The sequence below is a fragment of the Pongo pygmaeus genome, chromosome 2 (genome assembly GCF_028885625.2).
Source record: "Pongo pygmaeus isolate AG05252 chromosome 2, NHGRI_mPonPyg2-v2.0_pri, whole genome shotgun sequence".
In the NCBI taxonomy this organism is placed as follows: domain Eukaryota; kingdom Metazoa; phylum Chordata; class Mammalia; order Primates; family Hominidae; genus Pongo; species Pongo pygmaeus.
Window position 1 is genome coordinate 114638181 of NC_085930.1, and position 21819 is coordinate 114659999.

At 39.4% G+C, this 21819-nt stretch overlaps 2 protein-coding genes across 4 annotated transcripts in view; one reads left to right on the forward strand and one right to left on the reverse strand.

Moving 5' to 3' along the window:
* Nucleotides 1–16922, reverse strand: part of WDR48 (WD repeat domain 48) — a 43869-nt gene extending 26947 nt beyond the window's left edge. For 2 of the 3 annotated variants that reach the window (XR_010125739.1, XM_054483495.2), the window contains exons 1-6: nucleotides 16827–16922; nucleotides 5753–5893; nucleotides 3066–3144; nucleotides 2333–2415; nucleotides 2088–2217; nucleotides 100–188 (exon numbers count right to left, since the gene is read on the reverse strand). Coding sequence is in view for 2 of the 3 variants with exons in the window: in XM_054483495.2 (XP_054339470.1) it covers nucleotides 100–188; nucleotides 2088–2217; nucleotides 2333–2415; nucleotides 3066–3144; nucleotides 5753–5893; nucleotides 16827–16874 (570 nt within the window). In the remaining variant the exon portion in view is untranslated. Of the gene's footprint in view, nucleotides 1–99; nucleotides 189–1892; nucleotides 2007–2087; nucleotides 2218–2332; nucleotides 2416–3065; nucleotides 3145–5752; nucleotides 5894–16826 lie in introns of all 3 variants that reach the window. The other variant, XM_054483497.2, reaches the window with a different exon arrangement.
* The window catches only part of SCN11A (sodium voltage-gated channel alpha subunit 11), a 199478-nt gene continuing 194556 nt past the window's right edge, over nucleotides 16898–21819 (forward strand). The window contains exon 1 of the mRNA XM_054483478.2: nucleotides 16898–17038. The gene's annotated coding sequence lies outside the window, so the exon portion shown is untranslated. The remainder of the gene's footprint in view (nucleotides 17039–21819) is intronic.

Here is a 21819-nt window from a genome sequence, read left to right on the forward strand (position 1 = left end):
TAAAGAAGCTAATCGTAAAATACCTGCTTAAAAAATAGGAGACAAGGTATGTGAAAAATAATTTTTTTTTTAATAAAGAAGAAATAAGCTCTTCCTTACCTTTTCAGTGGACCCTGATACAATGATTGTTCCCAGTTGATTCATGGCCAGGCTATAAATGGAATCTTTGTTTCCACTTAAAGAAGAAGCTATTGAGGATAAATGGAGCTAAATGTTAACAAGATCATCAGCTGTTTAGTAACTAGTCAGCAAAAACTGCAAGTTTAATTATTCAATTTAGAAAATCTTATCTTTATAAGTACTCTAAGGAAAAGAAATCTACCTATAATGGAGATAATTCTAAACAGTATTATTATCAAAATTTACATATTTTCTGGATTTGAATATACACAAATGCTCAATATCTGATAAACTGCAGTGCCATTGAAAAGCTATCCGCTTAAATGACATGTTTAAAGCTATTCATGTGCCATAAATATGAAAAAAATGTTCAATTTCAGTATTTTTCGAACACAAATCAAACCAAAAACACTGTTTCATACACCACGACAAAAAACAAGGTAATACTTGATTCTAAAAAGAAAATAGTACAATGGAACTCTCATATATTACTTATGTGAAGATGAATTGGTACAACCTTTCAGGAAGGAATTCAGACTATAGCAAAAATCATGTTCATACTCTCAGTATCACTGAAGTGAAAAAAGATGCATATGAAACTGTCTATATAGTATGATCCCAATTTTAAAAACATATTAAAAAGTTGAGTAAATGAGTTAATACATGTAGTGTTTAGAAAAATGTCTACTTGTAGCAAGTACTCAATACATGTTAGCCATTGTTAGTGTTATTTTTATTATTATGTATTTAAAAAAAGTGTGATATCCTCTCTAAACAACTCTAAGCAAGATTAGCAGAATCTGTAACCACTAAGCCTGGGCCCTGACCTTGTGACAACCTGCTTTTTTTTTTTTTGCTTTGTTCCCTCCCATTAGTGTCTCTTTGAGGCAGGCCTTACATCCAGACTTAAAACCTAATGATGTATCATCACAGCCCCAACAGGGACCAGCTGATGAATGAGATAATGTACGGGTGAAAAATCAAGAACAAGGGAAACAGAATGTTGAGACCTTCACATATTTCCTGGCAAACAAGGCAAAACAACAATCAAGAGATTATAAACACAAGTCTCCCAACTTACCCTTCTTGGCACATACTAGGCTATATTAGTAAAACTGTATTGTCTATGTCAATGTGAACACTCCACAGAGTCGTTATAAAATGGACCTACAATGTAGGGATCCAGAGAGTGCAGGCCCATGTCTTCAATGTAGACTTTCCAGGTCAGGCTTAGCCAAAAATGTGCTCCTAACAGTCCCTTCTGAAACCTGGCCTAGAGGACTCTAGTAGGTTGGGCCAAGCATGAAGCTCAATTTCAAATCTAGACTTGTATGAGCCTGAGTTGGTAGTCTGAGATCTCTTAGCTGATGAAGCGTCCATGCTGTGAACATCTCTGGATTGCCTCTAGAAGCACTCTACCGTTCTGGCTCTTCTGGAATTGGCTTGATTCCTCAGGGCTGCTCTAAAAGGCAGAAAATTGGATAAACTGGCACTGGAAACCTTTTCTTTCTTTCTCCTGGGTATTTTTCATCTTGGCTATTAACTCAAAAGCTCTTAACACTTTAAAAAGTCAGAAAACCGCCTACTTTGTCAGATAATCACCACCTCCTTCAATAACACCTGCTGAGTGTATGGATTTGAACCAGGGAATGCTGTGGGAGATACGAAGTAGTAAGACAGTCTCCTCTACCCTGCAGGGACTTACATTTTAGCTAGGAAGCTAAGACATGCACATGTACAAAAAATAACCAGGTTACACCTGGAGAAGTTACCATTTTTAGACTGCAGTGAGGAACTAGCTCCTTGTTGTTCAATCATACTCTTGGGGGCTAGAACGCTGTAGGTAGAAGCACTCTCAAAATATGAACCACTCTCTCGATGCAAACCTATCAAAAATGTTTTATAAACCATTCTTTATTTATGTTAACTTGGATCACTTTCGAAGAAGTTTCTTTTAAACACCTTACTTGTGACAGTGTTATTTGAGGCAGTCAATGCTGTTAGAGTATTCACATCCCAAAGGAATATTTGTCTGTCCAACCCAGCTGATGCTACTAGTTCTTTATCCTTGGCATATGCTAAGGCCTTTACGTAATCCTGTAATAGAACAGACATACTATGATCTATTCTGTAGATCAGTAATAAAATGAGCCACACAAAGTACTGAGATCCCAATATTACACTAAAGACACTGAGAACTGTATTGTTTTACCTTATGTGTCCTTAATGTTGACATGCAAAATCCCTTGTGTGCATTCCATACTTTTACTGTCGTGTCAGAAGAAGCAGATATTACTAGAAGCAAAGAATTAACAAACTCCTTAGTAGTATGACTTACAACTTTGAACACTTATCTTACAACAATGCACCATTATTTCAAACTAACATGTTCTCTCTCTTACACACACAAACATACCTAAAAGCTCTTTCTAGAACCTATTGCCTCAATTTTTTAAAATCTCAAGACACATGTTCAAAGAAAAAAATATATTTTTAAAACAAGCAGTGCAAACGTTTTTAATGTTCCAGTTGAAGGCTCAACTAATGTGACTGAGAAAAATTCCTGTAACTCAGACTGCAAAACCAAGGAATGGATCTCACCAAAATTGGAACAAAAAGAAGTATTAATAAGGCTAAAAGAAGAATACATATAGTATGAGTCTATATATAGTTCAAATGAAGGCAAAACTACCCTTTGGTGTTCAGAAGACAGAAGAGCAGTTACCTTGGGCCAAGAGGGAATAACTGAAAGGGTGGCAAAGGGTGGCACAAGAGGGCTTCTAGTAATATTCTGTTTCTTGATTTGGGTATTCACTATCTAAAATTGTGTTGAACTGCAATCTTGAAGTGTGTGTACTTTTCTGTATGTATGTTTCAATAAAAAAGCTTATATAAAAAACGAAAAATATATCAGAAGCCCAATAATAATCCAAAGAAATACTTACGTGTTTTCCCATTACAACAGAGTACAATGTCGTTTACCCAATCAGTATGGTGTTCCATAGATGCTATATACGGATCTTGCTGAAATTAAAAGAAAAATCCTAAGAGTTTATATGAGAGAATGAAATATATTACAAATGATAGATATGGTTAAATTCTTCAATTAATGTGACATACTGCTCTAGGCATTAAAACTAACACCTGAATTCTGAGTAGAATCTCACCAAATAGGTGATGCTTCCAGATAACAGATGTAAACAGTTTTGTTTCAGGACAGTTTTACTCTTACTGAAAGCTTAGGTTTCCAGGATAAATACTTCATTTTTTTTTTGCCTTGTGAAAGTGAAGGCAACAAGCTCTGGACTAGGCACTGTGTGTGACATAAAACCCTTTAAAAAGGGTTCACTAGAAAGGACAGGACTTGTAGGAATCTGCAGGCTGTGGGGATTTGAATGTGTGGTGGTGAAGGCTCAACAGCAGACAGCAGGGGCAGCAATGAGTCTGATGAGTGCGGTAAGGAGCCTGGTCTGAATGCAGAGGGAGATAAACACTTCTGCTTTCAGCTTCCTACTGTTGGGTTCACCCTCTGAATTAAATGTTTTCCTCATGGTACCTACAGGCCTTCAGAGATGAAAGGAAACCCAACGGCTGAGAAAGGACAACCTGTGTCACCATTTCAATTAGGTAATTCGAGATTCTACTTCTCTTACCTGGCTTAATAACCAGGAGAGGCCTCTTAAAGAACAGTATTTAGTTACATCCTACACCTAAAACAGGCAAGTTTGAGACACTTTACGGGCAAATACAACAGCTCTGTACAAGTCTGTTTGACAAATAATGCTATTTAATCTTGTCATAAAAGGAAGACCAGAAAAAAGATGTTTGGGGCAAGACAGGCAGATTTCCAGATTCTTCAGGTTAGTTCTTGTGGGTGTTTTTCTTAATTTGTTTGAAATACTGTAAGTTCTCAGAAAGGAGACATTCCAATTCAACTATAAGTACCAAAAAGCGTTTCAAAGCCAAACATAGTTTTCTTACTTTTCATGCTTTTGACATTTGGCCACCACTGCTTTCATTGGCTAAAGAATTCAAAGCCTACCAGACTGAAGTTATAGGCGCATAAAGTAGTGGTTCTTTTTCTGAACTGAGTATCAGACTTGTAAAACTTGCTAAAAAGACACAAACTTTTAAAAATACAAGGTCTAGCACTAGGGTTTTCAAGTTGGGGTGGGTACTAATTCTCTGTCACTTCCTAGCCACTTAACCATGGGTTTCTCTGAGCCCATTTTCTCATCTATGAAAATGGATCTGGCCAGGTGCGGTGGCTCACGCCTGTAATACCAGCACTTTGGGAGGCCGAGGCAGTTGGATTACCTGAGTCTAGGAGTTCGAGACCAGCCTGACCAATATGGTGAAATCCCGTCTCTACTAAAATTATAAAAATTAGCCGGACGCGGTGGCGTGTGCCTGTAGTCCCAGCTGCTCGGGAGGCTGAGGCAGGAAAATTGATTGAACCCAGGAGTCAGAGGTTGCAGTGAGCCAAGATCGCGCCACTGCATTCCAGCCTGGGTGACAGAGCGAGACTCCATCTCAAAAAAAAAGAAAAAAGAAAAGGGATCCTAATAGGTACCTTGAGGGACACTGAAAATTTAAATCACGTTGGATATGAAAATGCAAAGAGCATATGGCACATAATTAGAAGATCAATAAATGCTCTTTTTTTTCTTCCCTGATTCTTCTTTTCTCTGTCATTCACAATATAGGTGTTCCAACAAAATACTAAAAGGGCTCGTTCCCCTTTGCCTGGGGAGTTATCTTTACATATATTTAAACCCTGTTCCCTGCTTAAGAAAGGGAAATCTTTGAAGGGGAGCATGTTGTCTTCATAGTTTTAACACCAATTTTATATTATCTTTATTTATTTATTTGAGACAAGGTCTCCCTCTGTTGCCCAAGCTGGAATGCAGTGGTGTGATCACGGCTCACTGCAGCCTCAACCTCCCATACTCAATCAAGTGATCCTCCCACCTCAGCTTCCCGAGTAGCTGGGACTACAGGTGTGTGCCACCATGCCCAGCTAATTTTTAAGTTTTTTTTTTTGCAGAGACAGGGTATTGTCACATTGCCCAGGCTGGTCTCGAACTCCTGGACTCAAGGAATCCTTTCACCTTGGCCTCCGAAATTGTTGGGATTGCAGGCGTGGGCCACCATGCCCAGCCTAACCTTATATTATCTAGTTAGGCCCTGTGGGGTTTGTGAGGACCCTAATTACTTTTAAGTGAGGAAAATAAAATATTTTTTCAAGATTAATTATAAATGTAAAAGAATATTCAATCTTTTTTTAGTAAGGTTACCAAGAGGTTGTTGGGAAACATATTTAAAGCAAAAAAATTAATTGTTGAAAGTAATCCCCCTACTAGCCAAATCACTTTGTTCCTTTGTGGCAAAGAACTCTTTAAGGCAAACCTAGTTTAGGGAGTCCTTGTCTTAGCTAAAACACTTCTGAAACTTTCCTAGGGATGGCTTTTCTCAGAGGCTTACAGAATTCTGGTTGCGATGTCTTTATAGAGTGTACCAAATAACACAGTATTCAGAGAGATTAAATCTGAAACTGTGAAAAGTGTCATATTAGACAGTAAAAGCCATTTGTCCAAAATTTGCTGGGTACAGATTTTAATCCCTGCATTACCTTGTGCTGATTGACACTCCATATTCTTATGATAGAGTCTCGACCGGCTGTGAAAAGTCTATTTAGTGCTGGATCCAGCTGCAGAGCATTGACTCCATTTCGGTTGTACTTCTCCACTTCATCTCGAATAACATAGGAAACCTGACAAATGTGTCAACATATGCTTTTTATAAAGTACAAGCCATGCAGTAATAAAATATAGTCTACTAGTGGCCAATCTGAAACAGAAAATCCCATGTTTTCCAATATGTACTTTTTAAATCCAATACAAATTTAAATTTTACTCCTTAAAGACTAAAGGGCTGAAGAGAAGGATGATGTCAATGATAGCCTAGTCCAACATGAGTAAGTTGCTAAACTACTATAACTGCTTACTAACTGGACTCCTTTCCCAGGCTTTAATCCATTTTTCACAAAGCAGCTAGAGTAATTATTTAAAAATGTATCTCAACTCTGCTCAAAAACTTCCAGTTGCTGACTACTAGACCCATGACTGGATGTAAACTCCTTAACATGGTCTCAAGTACCCTGTTTGTCTTTCTGGCCACTCATCTCTGCTCCAGGTTCTGGTGCATTCTCCAGACCATCACACATGCTGGTCCTCTCTGTTTGGAAGCTCTTCCTCCCAGCTGTCTGGCTAACTCTTGTTGCAGCCTTCAGGTTTCCATTTAAACAATATTTCCTTTAGAAGGCCTTCCCTGACTTGCCAAGCAAAATGAGGTTTTGAGCTCCTATGACATACTAAACTTTTTCTTCAGGGCATTTTTCCCTACTTTGTTACTGTTGGTGACCTCTGTCTGTTCCTTGTGAAAACAGGGGATCAACTGAAAACAATTACACCTAAGAAAAAGTCAATAAGCTGGCTGGCAGCCAGAAGTAAAACTTTCTAATGTAATGAAATAAACAGTTAAAAATTAACTCAAGATGGATTAAAGACTTAAACGTTAAGACTTAAAACCATAAAAACCCTAGAAGAAAACCTAGGCAATACCATTCAGGACATAGGCATGGGCAAAGACTTCATGACTAAAACATGAAAAGCAATGGCAACAAAAGCCAAAATTGACAAATGAGATCTAATTAAACTAAAGAGCTTATGCACAGCAAAAGAAACTATCATCAGAGTGAACAGGCAACCTACAGAATGGGAGAAAATTTTTGCAATCTACCCATCTGACAAAGGGCTAATATACAGAATCTACAAAGAACTTAAACAAATGTACAACAACAACAACAAAAAAACCCCATCAAAAAGTGGGCAAAGGATATGAACAGACACTTCACAAAAGAAGACATTTACGCAGCTAACAGACACATGAAAAAATACTCATTATCATTGGTCATCAGAGAAATGCAAATCAAAACCACAATGAGATACCATCTCATGCCAGTTAGAGTGGCAGTCATTAAAAAGTCAGGAAACAACAGATGCTGGAGAGGATGTGGAGAAATAGGAATGCTTTTACACTGTTGGGAGTGTAAAGTAGTTCAACCACTGTGAAAGTGTGGCAATTCCTCAAGGATCTACAACTAGAAATACCATTTGACCCAGCAATCCCATTACTGAGTATATACCCAAAGGATTATAAATCATTCTACTATAAAGAAACACACATATGTATGTTTATTGCAGCACTATTCACAATAGCAAAGACTTGGAACCAACCCAAATATCCAACAATGATAGACTGGATTAAGAAAATGTGGCACATATACACCATGGAATACTACGCAGCCATAAAAAAGGATGAGTTCATGTCCTTTGCAGGGACATGGATGAAGCCAGAAACCATCATTCTCAGCAAACTATCACAAGGACAGAAAACCAAACACCACATGTTCTCACTCATAAGTGGGAGTTGAACAATGAGAACACATGGACACAGGGCAGGGAACATCACACACTGGGGCATGTCAGAGGGTGGGGGGCTGGGGGAGGGATAGCATCAGGAGAAATACCTAATGTAAATAACAAGTTGATGGGTGCAACAAACCAACATGGCACATGTATACCTATGTAACAAACCTGCACGCTGTGCACCTGTACCCTAGAACTCGAAGTATAATAATTAAAAAAAATTATCTCAAGTACCTATGGATTCTATTATGAACAATTATATCCTTTCTCCACATCTTAAACCAAAAATGAATTTTTCTACGAATTAAAGACTGAAATTCAATAACCATAAAAATAATTTTTGTTTTTATTTTTTGAGAGAATCTTGCTCTGTCACCCAGGCTGGAATGCAGTGGCCTGATCTTGGCTTACTACATCCTCTACCTCCCAGGTTCAAGCAATTCTCGTGCCTCAGCCTCCTGAGTAGCTGGGATTACGGGAATGTGCCACTGTGCCCAGCTGATTTTTGCATTTTTAGTAGAGATGGTGGTTTCACCATGTTGGCCAGGCTGGTCTTGAACTCCTGGCCTCAAGTGGTCCACCCGCCTCAGCCTCCCAAAGTGCTGGGATTACAGGTGTGAGCCACTGCACCTGGCCAGCATAAAAATAATTTTTAAAAGACAGGTGAATATTTACATAGTCCTTTGGCAGAGAAAACTCTTCCAACATGCCAAGAAAGATGGTAATCTTTACAAAGGAAAAGAGCAATGGTGATCTGGCCAAATACAAGTCAAAACCTTTTCTATGTACAAGAATGTTCACAGCATTGTGGCATTCACAATAATGTCACAAAAGTGGAAACAACCCAAATATCCATCAATTGACAAAACAAACAAAATGTGATGTGTGTGTATATATACACACACACTGTACTGACACATGCTATAACATGGATGAACCTTGAAAATGTGCTAAGTGAAAGAAGCCACATATTTTACAAAAGGCCACATATTTTATGACTCTATTTATATATAATGTCTAGGATAGACAAATCCACACAGAAAGTAGATTAGTAATTGCCAGGGGATTGAAGGAGGGAAAAATGAAAAATGGGAGTGATTGCTAATGAACAAAGAGTAATTAAACATTCTGGAGTTAGGTGACCAATAAATAACTTTCTGAATATACAAAAAAAATCACTGAATTGTACACTTTGAAAGGGTGCACTTTATGGTATGTGAATTTTATCACAATGTTATTATTTTCTTAAACCTTCTGAATGTCAAAAAGGAACATGAGCAAGACTGAGAATAATGAAATCAATATGAAAGAAAGTTTACTCTTAACAAGATTCCTTATAAAATAAGAAAAAGTCAAATTTTCCAACAGAAAGAGGGACAAAGTTACAAAAAGGAACTTTTTAAAAAAGAAATGGCCAAAAACCCCATAAATAATCAAAGACAAAATTAATATGAGATTATTTTACCTATAATACAAGAATTTTTTAAAATAACTGCCATTTTTGTTTCCCCTGAGGATAAATAAACACTTTCTGACAAAAGTTTTAAACTCTTTGAAATGTTCTTTAAAATTCAATTTCCAGAAATTTGTCCTTTAAAAAGGGCCAGGGCTGCAGACACAAATAGCTACAAGGATGTTGTTTTAACCCAGTCTCTTGGATGCAATTAACTGTAACTGAGATCTACTCAAACCAGCTTTTGTTTGTTTGTTTGTTTTTTAAAGGAGACTTCAACACAAGGATATCTTAACAGAGTCCAAGGTCAGGAAATACAATCATCATTTATAAGAGGCATTTAAAAAAACAAATCATGACACTTCTCTGCTGAAACTTTCCAATGGCTTTTCACAAAATTTAAAGTTCAAACTCCTCAAATGCTTAGTTCTAATCCTGCATCCTCACACTCATTTCAAACTGACTGCCCCCAGCTTCTTTTATGACAGTCATTCCAAACTCCTTTCTGTTTCGTAAACACATCAAGCTCTTTCCCATCCCAGTACCTTCTCATTTACTGTTGCCAGTGTCATGAAGATTCACCACCCCTCGAATCCCTATAGGAATACTCTTTCTCCAGCTTTCATCTTGTCTAACTCACCCTTACTCTTCAGATCTTAGGAAAAGGTCTCCTTGGAAAGGCCTTTCTGATCTCATTCTCCTCAGGGTTATGACCCTATCTATCACTTACCTTACTTATTTAACAGTTCTTACCACATTCCGTATTTTTTTTTTTTGAGACGGAGTCTCACTGTATCGCCCAGGCTGGAGTGCAGTGGTGCGATCTTGGCTCACTGCAACCTCTGCTGCCCAGGTTCAAGCAATTCTCCCAACTCAGCCTCCCAAGTAGCTTGGATTACAGGTGCCTGCTATGGTGCCCAGCTAATTTTTGTATTTTTAGTACAGACAGGGTTTCGCCATCTTGGCCAGGCTGGTCTTGAACTCCTGACCTTCTGATCCACCCACCTTGGCCTCCCAAAGTGCTGGGATTACAGGTGTGAGCCACCGCGCCCAGCCACATTCATATTTTTTGGTGTATCTTCTCCATTAGAATAATAGCTCCAAGAAGGCAAGGGATTTGTCTGCCTTGTTCCTTCCACCACTGTGCCCCCATTATAGTGTCTGGCATATAAAAGACATACGTATCATTGCATGAATTGGCTTTCCAAAGCCACCAGGAACCAAGCTAGTTTCAATGTCAACTTCAGTCTCTCTCAATCTCTCTTTCTCTGGGGCTCCAGGGCTGCTTACCTAGCTCACATCTCCTTTAACTGAGACTGTGCAGCATATATAAATCTTGATATCCAGACTTCTGGGAGATTATCTGACTGGTTAAGGCAAGAGTGAAAGAATAACCTGAATGTCAGAATTCTCATTCTAGGTGGAAAGTAATTACTGTTAAAACCAGTCTGGGCCAACCTCTTCAACGGTATATCCTAAAGATGTGTGCTTTAAAATGCAAAAGAATTATAAGTATCCTAGTTGGATAAACTCCAGCACGCACATCTGTAAAACACAATAATATTCAATCACTTAAAATGTTGATGTAAGCCAGGTGTGGTGGCTCATGCCTGTAATCTCTGTGCTTTAGGAGGCTGAGGTGGGAGGACTGTTTGAGCCCAGGAGCTTGAGGCTGCAGTGAGCTATGATGGCACCACTGTACTACAGCCTGGGCAACAGCATGAGACCCCTGTCTCTAAAGAATAAGAAAGAGTTGATGGAGGTCTAGACTGATAAACATGGGCAGAAAGCCATGATATATTTTTAGTGAAATATGTGTGGTCCAACACAGCAATGTACAATAGTCATTATTATAAAAATGTTTCAAAATATTAAATATTTCAGAATAAATACACAAGTTTTGAAGACTATACATATATAAAAATAACCAGGGGCCAGGCGCAGTGGCTCACGCCTGTAATCCCAGCTTTGGAAGGCCAAGGCGAGCAGATCACGAGGTCAGGAGATCAAGACCATCCTGGCCAATATGGTGAAACCCCGTCTCTACTAAAAATACAAAAATTAGACAGGTGTGGTGGTGCGCACCTGTAGTCGCAGCTAGCCAGGAGGCTGAGGTAGGAGAATCGCTTGAACCCAGGAGGCAGAGGTTGCAGTGAGCCAAGATGGTGTCACTGCACTCCAGCCTTAAGACAGAGTGAGACAATGTCTCAAAAAATAAAAATAAAAATAAAAATAAAAATAAAATAAAATAACCAGCAGTTATTTCTGAATGATGGGATTATGGTGATTTTTCACTCATTCATGTCTCTTTCATGTGTTCTGAATGTTTTACAAACAACATATATTACTTAGTTTTTAAAATCTGATCATTTGTTATCCAAGTAATTCTTGCTTGTATTTAGAAAATGAAATAGTAATGACTGTAATGAAAAACAGTCTCTCTACTGTCTGGATAAGACTCCCACACCTAGTCTTCATCCCTAAAGGTAACTAATTGCAACTCAGTTGTTGCTGCTGGATAGTTAACTGCATTTCTCTAAATACTGTGCTTATCCTATAACTTTTTGGCTCATCCATTTTAGACATTATTGATTTACTCATGCTACTGTAGATTAGGATGTAGTTCTGAAACTACTCTCAATATCTCCTCCCTCTACTCTTCTAATATAGATACATCCCTATTTTTAATTGAACAAATAATCAGCGCTATATTGCTGTGACTGTAAGGCTATCTACTAAGTACTGTATTATGAATACATTTCCTTACTCAAAGAGCTTTTTGTTTTCCCTAGAGTTTTAATCTTTCCTTCTTCAATGGTTTTCTCCACTTTAACTTCAATTTTCTTTAATTGCTGTACCACAGAACTCACCCCAACCCCTTTATTTTCTCAGAAGGCTTCCCCCTCCAAACCCTCCTTCTTCTCATTACAATCTAGGCTGACTGCCCTCTAGATCTGCTGGCACAGCTGTCACCTTTGCTGTTTTCCTTTACTGCTTTTCTGGGTTACAGCCATTGTTTCCTGAATTCTAATGCCCCCTTCTTTCTTTGTTCACTCTACAGTTTTGCTGAAGTACATCCCCAATACCTTAAGAAAGTAATATAAGAAAAGGCACATGGGTGGCAACTTAGTCCTTGCATGCCTGAAAAGGTCTTTCCTCCACATTTACACTTGATTTAGCAATTCTCTCAGCTCTTGAAAGCATTGCTCTAAGTTCCTCTAGCATCCAATGTTGCCACTGATTTCAACGCCATTCTGTTTCATACAGCTTTAAAGGGATCCTATTTTCATTCTTTCCTCCACTCCCTCGTCATCTCCTTCCCTAAGCTTTTAGGATCTTCTCTTTTTCCTTGGTGTTGTGACATTTCTTGTTTGTTTTTTCTATCATTAGTTTTTCTGTGCATTTAGAAAGCCCCTTTGATCTAGAAATTTGTGGCACTAAAGCTCTGGGAAATTTTCTTGTATCCATTATTAATCATCATCTCTGCTTTCTTTGCTCTTTCTTGAACTCAAATGAGTCAGATACTGGAACTTTCAAACTGATCCCTCAACTTTTATGCATTCTGTATTATCTATCTTTGTCCTTTCACTTATTTTTGTAACACTTCCTTTACTATGTTATAACTCTGGAGGTTTTTTCAAAGCAAATTATAGTATGATGGAAAAAAATCAAAACAATATCTTCAATAAGGAAATGGCTAGACAAATTATGGTACATCCACTCTATGTGGTCATTAAAGAATGAAAATTATATACGCTGATATGTTTCAAGACATGTCACCTTAAAAACTTGTTACCTGCATGCATTAAAGTACAGAGAAAAAATTTAAAATGTCTGGCTATAAAAAAATAGAGGAAAATGGATTTAATTCTTTCAACGAATATTGACTAGGCACCCACTTGTTGCCTGGCACTATTCTAAATGCTGAGGATATGGTAGTGAGCACAAAAGTCCCCTTGGCATTTAGCTGAGGAAAGAGCATAACTAGAAGTGGCAGCAAGTAAAGCGAAGTATTTTTTTTCCCCAAGCACTGTGAAGCAGTGAAGGAAGAGGCCATAACAGGAGGAAAAATGGAGGCAGAGAGAGCCTATCAACAGACTCAGGTTGTTGGAAAATCCTAACACCAAGGGACTGCCAAGGATGGAAAAGACTTGCTTTGATATCATGGTTACCAGAGAAAATGCTACATCATGTATCTGAATTCACATATTTGATTATGTTTCTGACAGTCACAAATCCATCCCTCTCCCCTCATATCTCTAGTTTTCCTAGAAGTTGAAGATGGTAGGACATGGACTCATTTAAAATTATGTCTATAATTAATATGCAGTATGTTTGGACCCCTTTCCACTGATTTTCTTTAAGTAATCATTTTATTTTATTTTTGAGATGGAGTCTCGCTCTGTCGCCCAGGCTGGAGTGCAGTGGTACAATCTCGGCCCACTGCAACCTCCGCCTCCTGGGTTCAAGCGATTCCCCTGTCTCAGCCTCCCAAGTAGCTGGGATTACAGGCATGCGCCACCATGCCGGCAATTTTTGTATTTTTAGTATAGACGGGATTTTGCCATGTTGGCCAGGCTGGTCTCGAACTCCTGACCTCAAGTGATCTGCCCACCCTGGCCTCCCAAAGTGCTGGGATTACAGGCATGAGCCACCACGCCTGGCCTCCACTGATTATTTAGCAATATTTTAAGTCTCAAGGTTTGTCTTGGCCTACAACTTGACAAGGAGCTCAGGGCTACTGTCTCTTGGTCTGAAACAGTCAGGAGACAAAGTATATTTACTCCAAGTACCCATATATGCTTTTTCCAAGATAAGAAGTTTTCTTTTTGATGTATAAGAGCAAATAATGTGGTAAAAAGTTGTGCACATTTCAAACTAAAAGATATCCCATGTCCTGTCTTATCTATAATCACACAATCTATTCCCAAAGGGATAATCACTGCTATTACCCTTCCTGACTTTTAAAATGCATATTTCCTGTGTGGAAATGGGAATATGCCATGTTGACTTGCTTTTTTGACTCTCTCTCTCTTTGAAGCCTCCCTGGAAGACGAGCAGATCCTAGCACCACACTTCCTGTAAAGCCTGCAGAACTATGAGCCAATTATGCCTCTTTTCTTTATAAATGAACCAGTCTCAGGTATTTCTTTATAGCAATTCAAGAATGGCTTACCACAACACCCTTGCATAAGTAGGAACAGATATATGCATATGCAATTTTGTAGAATATATTTTTAGATAAGGAATTCTGGGCTAAAGGGAAAGTTTATTTAAAAATTTGACAAAGCAAGACACAAAACAGTGAATACTATATCTCCATTTATAGCAAAAAAAATCATGTTAAGTCAGGTACACAAACAGCAAGAGGTACAGAACAGTGGTTCTCAACCAGCGGCAATTTTGCCCTTGAGGGGACATTTGAAAATGTCTGGAGACATTTTTAGTTGTCACAACTGGGGAGATGCTACTACATCTAGTTGGCAGAAGCCAGGGATGATGCTAAAGAACCTGTGATGCATAGGAGAGCTCTCTCCCTCAGACACAGCGAAGAATTATCCAGACGAAATTTCAAGAATGTTCAGGTTGATAAACCCTGGTCTAGGATTAAAACATGACATTGCCCGCAGCAGCTTTCTTGGAAGCATGGAGGGCAACTCTAACATATTTTTGTTTGTTGCGATTTTTACAATGAACACGCATTAGTTTAAAAAACACCTCATAGACAACGATGGTTCAGATGAAATCAATCCCTGTGGCTTCTCAGGCTGCTTCTATACCTTGGGGACAAATTCCAAAAGCTCCCTGAATCTTCTCTTCAGCAGGTTAATCTTAGCTCTTTCAAAAGTTCTTCATAGGAAATAATTGAAATTCACCAATCTGATTGCTACCTATGAAAAACAAGGTCCTAAGTGCTGAACACCAAACTCTAATTTTGTACTTTGACCAGTGAAAAGTGGAATTATCTATCACCTGCCTCATTCTACGGGCACTGGCTCACATTCAGCCTATTAAAACATTGTTTTTCCAAACCTGCTGCAGTTAATTTACATTTTCTCCATCCCATACTAGTACAATTGCCTTGTAAGTCTTTTTAAAATATATATACTTTATTGCATGCATTTTGGGAGTGGGCAGGCCTGGGAATGAAGCAAGCAGGGAACACACTGCAGTAATAGGACTTTTAAGTCTTAATGCAATAAACTGAAAGGCCTGATTAACTACCCTTATTCCCCTAAGATGTATACCACCACAGAGTCTATAATACAATCAGGTTACATTTTGAGTTATATTTCAGTCCCAAGGAGACATTCTCACTACCTGCCTTGGATGCTGGTGATACTTAAATCCTATCACTAATGCACTGAAAAACTCACCTAATAGGGTGAGTTTAGACTCTTATTAATTTCACTCATTTCAACAAACATCCAGTGAGTGCTTAAGACACTGTACTGATCAATGAGATCAATAAAACCAAGATGTGAACTAATCAGAAGACTTTATGGCCTACCACCTTCTGCTGGGATTACCTTACTGAAGGACCCCTTCATCTAACTACCTTTATCTGACACTTGATTTCAACCTGCAGAACTCCATATAATGCTGTGTTTTATAAAGAAAGCCTAGGTGTTAATTATTCCTACACTCTTTCAATCCCTTTTCCCCTTTGGGGGCCACTCTAAGTGCTAGGTAAATGTTTAATGAATAAATGCACCAAACTGCCACTACCTCATACAATATACTTGCATGCAAACACCTGTAAGAGGGCTTTTATTCCCTGCATCACTGAAAATATTAAGTGGCAATAACTCTTTTTATTATTATACTTTAAGTTCTAGGATATATGTGCACAACGTGCAGGTTTGTTACATAGGTATACGTATGCCATGCTGGTTTGCTGCACCCATCAACTCGTCATTTACATTAGGTATTTCTCCTAATGCTATCCCTCCCCCAGCCCCCTAGCCCCCGACAGACCCCGGTGTGTGATGTTCCCCTAAGTGGCAATAACTCTTAAGCGTAACCGCAAACAAAAGTGAATTCACAAAGGCATAAGGCACAAGACACACACGGTAAGATTAGACAACTCTTTACCACATGGACAATAAATTACACAAACAATAAAGATTCAGCGATGCACACTGAAGATGAAGAAATGGTGAAGAGGAACTTAAATACCAAAACAATTAAAATTATAATTTCCCCACGCACATTCTCATGTCACTTACACCTACCCAGGGGACAGCTCCCACATAAGAGAGGGCTGGGGGCTCCCAAGCGCGGAATCCTCAGCAGAAACCCCGCAGGGCCGTTGGCACTCCGCCGCCTCGCCACGCCCCCGCACACGCCGCTCACTCCTCCAACGCCCACCCCCCTGGGAAACCCCTGGAGGCCTCGGCTCCGACGCAGCGACGGCAGAGCGCTTCGAAGAAAGGCAGGGCAAGGGGGAGGCAAGTGGGCGGGGAACGAGCCTATCCCGACCCCGCAAGTCCATTCCTACAGAAGAGCGGCGACAAGCAATCCTGGGCTCAGAATGCAGCCCGCGAGGGTCCCGGGCCTGGGCCCCAAGGGCCAAGCAGGCCGACCCCCGCCCCTTCCTGAAGCCGTTAGCGCCGCGGCCCCACCCCTCGTGGCCGGCCGCGCTCCGCCCCGTTCGCCCCATGCTGCTACCCCAGCTGGCCGTGGCCCCGGGCACCTTCTAACTGGAGTGGGCCCGGAGCTGCCAACCGCGTCCGGAAGACCGAGGAACCGGGCTTCCATACCTGCACTTTCCTCCGCCCTGCTGTGTTCTGCCGGTGATGGGCCGCCATCTTGCATGTTGACACTCCGACGTCACTTCCGGAGGTGGCTCAGAGCGGGCGGATGTCCTGCCCCTTTCCCTTTGGCCAAGGGTTAGTGGCGGGGCTGAAGGTAGGCAGGGTCTGTATTTCCTAGGTGCTGTTCGTTGCTGTGTGGCCGGTAGCCATGTGATGAGGTAGAGACACCTAAAAACAAAACCGCTGTGCAAGTGTAATGCTGATGGGGAGAGAGCCACTTTTCAGGGCTGAGGGAGCAATCCGAATCCACTTGTGTGGCCCTAGACCCTGGCTTGCGCTCTTTTCTGGGCCCTCCCCGAGAGGCCCAAGCAAAACGAAAGCACTGAAAGAATTAACAGTGCTAGACATGGCGCTGGACCATCTCCTGACCTTTTCTAGGCAGGCAGGGGAACCAAGTGAACCAAGTGATTTACTATTAAGTACCTAAAAATGCGGAGAATTATATCGTGGCTTCAAAGGGGGAGAAATAGAAGTCCTTGCAAAGGAGGTGGCCTCCATCTTCAGGGGGAGCAAAGAATCCATTTAAATTAAAAGGATAAAAAGTGGGGCCATAAAAAAGAACGAGATCATGTCCTTTGTAGGGACATGATGGAGCTGGAGGCCATTATCCTTAAGCAAACTAACAAAGGAACAGAAAACCAAATACCGCACATTCTCACTTATAAGTGGGAGCTAAATGATGAGAACACATGGACACAAAGAGGGGGACAACATACACTGGGGCCTTTCGGAGGGTGGAGGGTGGGAGGAGGGCGAGGATCAGGAAAAATAACTAACGGGTACTAGGCTTAATACCTGGGTGACAAAATAGCCTGTACAGCAAACCCCCGTGACACAAGTTTACCTATATAACAAACCTGCACTTGTACCCCTGAACTTAAAAGTTAAAAAAAAAAAAAAAAGACAGAAAGATGTTATAGGAAGGCGAAAACGGTACACCAGCTAATATTGTTCCCAGAGACAACTCAGTTCCAAACCCTGAACTGAAAACCCAGTTCTAGTTTAAATCATCTCTTATACTGCAACAGTTAGGTTCGACTTAAGGTGGTTTTCCTGACCACTAATTATAAGAGCTGAGGGTGATCAGACCCTCTCTAGGGAAAGTGAATCCTATAGAACTACACTGTGGGATATAGCATATTATGTTGTATCTGCTAGTCATTTGTGGCTCTTGAGCACTTGAAATATAGCTAGTTCCAGTTGAGATATGTAATTGTAAACTACCCCCAAATTTCAAAGACTAGTTTGAAGAAAAGAATGTAAAATATCTCATTAATAATTTTTTGTATTGATTTCATGTTGAAATGATGTTTGGGGGTATATTAGGCTAAATAAAATTTATTATTAAATTTTGTCATATGGATATTAGAATATTTAAAATTACATAATGTGGTCACAAATTTCTGTTGCATAGTGCTAGTGTATAAGTAATGCTTAGAAAGGTTGTCTTGACAACTACTTCTTAAATTAATAAATGTGAATTAGTGGAGTAAAAATTGTGATGGCAGAAAACTTCTTAAGCAAAACTGGCAGTGATAACTTATAGGTAAATTACTGCATCATTACAGGCTTATTCATTCACTGATTCATGTATTCATTCATTTAACAAAATATTATTTAGCACATCATATATGCCAGGCACTATATTTGGTGTTGGGGAATCAGTGGTGAGTGCACATAGTCATAGAACTTAGAGTCCCAGGATGAGACAGGAATTAATACAGAGATAAGTACTCTGAAGAAAGATGATTGTAAGACAGGAAGTATCTTGAGTCAAGAGTTAACTAGGCAAGGAGAGGGAACAGTCTGAGCAAAGGTCTTGTAGCAGGAGAGAGCATGGAACATTACAGGAACTGAGGGTCAAGGCTTAGAGTACAGAGAAGTGAAAGGAGTATGCAGAGGCCATACCCAGCAGGATCAATGGGAAGCTGTTGAAATATAGCTAGGGAAATAATATGGTCTGTATTTTAAAAATTGCTTAAGTGTCTATTGAGCACCTATGATGTGCAAAATACAATACAGGTATGTTGCTCTGGACAATATACTGGTACTTGCTAGAAATTGATATGTTGTAGTCCTGCTTTGGACCTGAAAAATATTGAAATAGTGAAGTTCTTTCAGTGGGCAGAATTTTCACCAGTATGTTTTGATGTTCACTTTGGCTGAAAGGAGAAATGGTCAACTCAGGGTCAGAGGATAATTTTTTGGCCAGTTTGTGAAGGACATGGAAAGAGTAAGACTGGAGAACTAGTGACAAGGAAGACTCCAGAAGGGATATAGTGATGGACTTCTCAGAATAAATCTTAAGAATCATATGGATGAAATGAACTGCTTTGTGATGAAACTCAGCCTCACTGCCTGCTCAGTAGAATCATGAAATAAATGGCAATGGCAACAGGATTGGAGCTATGCATGGGATCACCAAGCCACTGCTGGGTGTTCAGAAGCAGTGACCAATACCCCATGCTCTAGGAGGATCAGCCAGTCACATGTAGGCAAGTCTATTCCATTGGCCATTGGCCCTCCCCCATCATTGAGGGAGTTCTTATTTGTCCTCTCTAAAATGTGTTTATTCTAGATTGAGATTTGCTTCCCCTGCTCACTGTACTTCCGCCGACACCACCATCTAGGGAATTACTCAGTGCTTTATAGACACTATCATTTTCTCTAACACTATATTGCTTTTGACCAAGAAATTCACTCTACAATGAAAGAAGTAATGCAATGGGCTATTGCCCATGGAATTTATTGGTCTAATGGTGTACTCAATCACTGAGAAGTATCTTGTCTTATTGAGGATATATTGAAGACTTAGTTATGGTGCCTTCTGGGAGATAACCCTTTTTCATACTGTCCTGTAGGATGCAGTATATGCTCTGAACTACTGTCCAATATTCAGCACTCTTTTTTCCTGTTCCTTTTATCTATTGCTGTTTAACCTTTCACAAAATATAATAGTTTAAAACAATTACAACACTTACTTTACTTACAAATCTGTAATTTATGCAGAGCTTCGTGGGAACAGATTGTCTATGTTCCACTATCCACTTCACATCAGCTGGGGCAGCTAAAAGATTGGGGCTGGAATCATCTGAAGACCCCTTCTCTCACATGTCTGGTGACTGATAGTGGTGTTGGCCTAGTTCTTAGCCAAAGCAGTGGCTAGAACACCTACTCACGATCTTTCCACATTACTATTTGGTTCCTCACAATATGCTAACTGGGTTCTAAGGATGAGCATCCCAAAGAAGAAAAGTCTGGTTGGAAGCTATAATGCTTTTTCTAAACTCACAGTGGAAGTCATGCAGTGTCACTTTAAGCCACAGTCAATTCATTAGAACTTAGTTACTAAGGCCGTCAATGTCTAAGGAGAGGGGAATAGGTGACTCCTTTTTTTATGAAGTGTCAATAAATTTGTGGATGTATTTTTTAATTGACACATAATAATTGTACATATATATGGGGTACAGTGTGATATTTTGATACCTGTATACAATCTGTAATAATTGCTTTGGGAAAATTCAGTATGCAGTCTTTTAGCTATTTGAAAATATAGAATAAATTATTGTTAATCATAGTCACCCTACAGTGATATAGAACACCAAAAATTATTCCTTCTACCTAGCTGTAATTTTATATGTGTTAACCAACCTCCCTATATATAATCCTCTCCTTTACCCTTCTCAGCCACTAGTTACCACTATTCTGTTCTCTACTTCTCTGAGATCAACTTATTTATCTTTCACATATTGGTGAGAACATGCAATATTTATCTTTCTGTGCCTGGCTTATTTCACTTAAGATAATGACCTCCAGTGCTATCCATGTTGCTGCAGATGACATAATTTTATTCTTTTTTATGATTGAATAGTATTTCATTGCGTATATGTACCACATTTTCTTTATCCATTCTTCTTTTGATGGACACTTAGGTCGACTCCATATCTTGGCCGCTGTGAATAGTGCTGCAGTAACTATGGGAGGACAGATATCTCTTTGACATACTGATTTCCTGTTCTTTGGGTAGTAGTGGGATTGCTGGATCATATGGTAGTTGTAGTTTTAGTTTTTTGAGAAATCTACACACTGTTTTCCATAATGGTTGAACTAATTTACATTCCTATCAACAGCATATGAATTCCCTTTTCTCTGCATCCTCACCCTCTGCATTTGTTTTTGTCTTTTTCGTAATAGCCATTCTAACTGGAGTGAGATGATATCTCACTGTGGTTTTGATTTGTATTTCCCCGATCATTAGTGATGTTGAGCATTTTTTTCATGTATTTGTTGGCTATTTATATGTCTTCTTTTGAGAAATGTGTATTCAGATCATTTGCCCATTTAAAAATTATTTGGGTTTTTTTGCTATTGAGTTGTTTGAGTTTTTTGTATTTCCTGGATATTAATTCCTTGTTGGATGAATACTTTGCAAATATTTTCTCTCATTCTGTAGGCTGTCTCATTCCTCTATTGATTGTTTCCTTTTCTGTGCAGAAGCTTTTTAGTTTGATGTAATCCAATTTGTCTATATTTGGTTTTGTTGCCTGTGCTTTTGAGGGCTTATCCATAAAATCTTTGCCCAGGCCAATGTCCTGAAGCATTTCTCCTTATTATCTTTTAGTAGTTTCATAGTTTTGGGTTTTATATTTAGGTTTTTAATCCATTTCGTGTTGATTTTTGTATAGGGTGAGATGTAGGGAGTCTAGTTTCTTTCCTTTTCATATAGGTAGTCAGTTTTCCCAGCACCATTTATTGAAGAGGCTGTTCTTTTCCCAATATGTTTTAGGGCCTTTGTTAAAAATCAGTTAATTGCCAGGCATGGTGGTACATGCCTGTAGTCTTAGCTACTTGGAAGGCTGATATATGAGGATTGCTTAAGCCCAGGAGTTTGAGGCCTGCAGTATACTACGATTGTGAATAGTCACTGCACTCCAGCCTG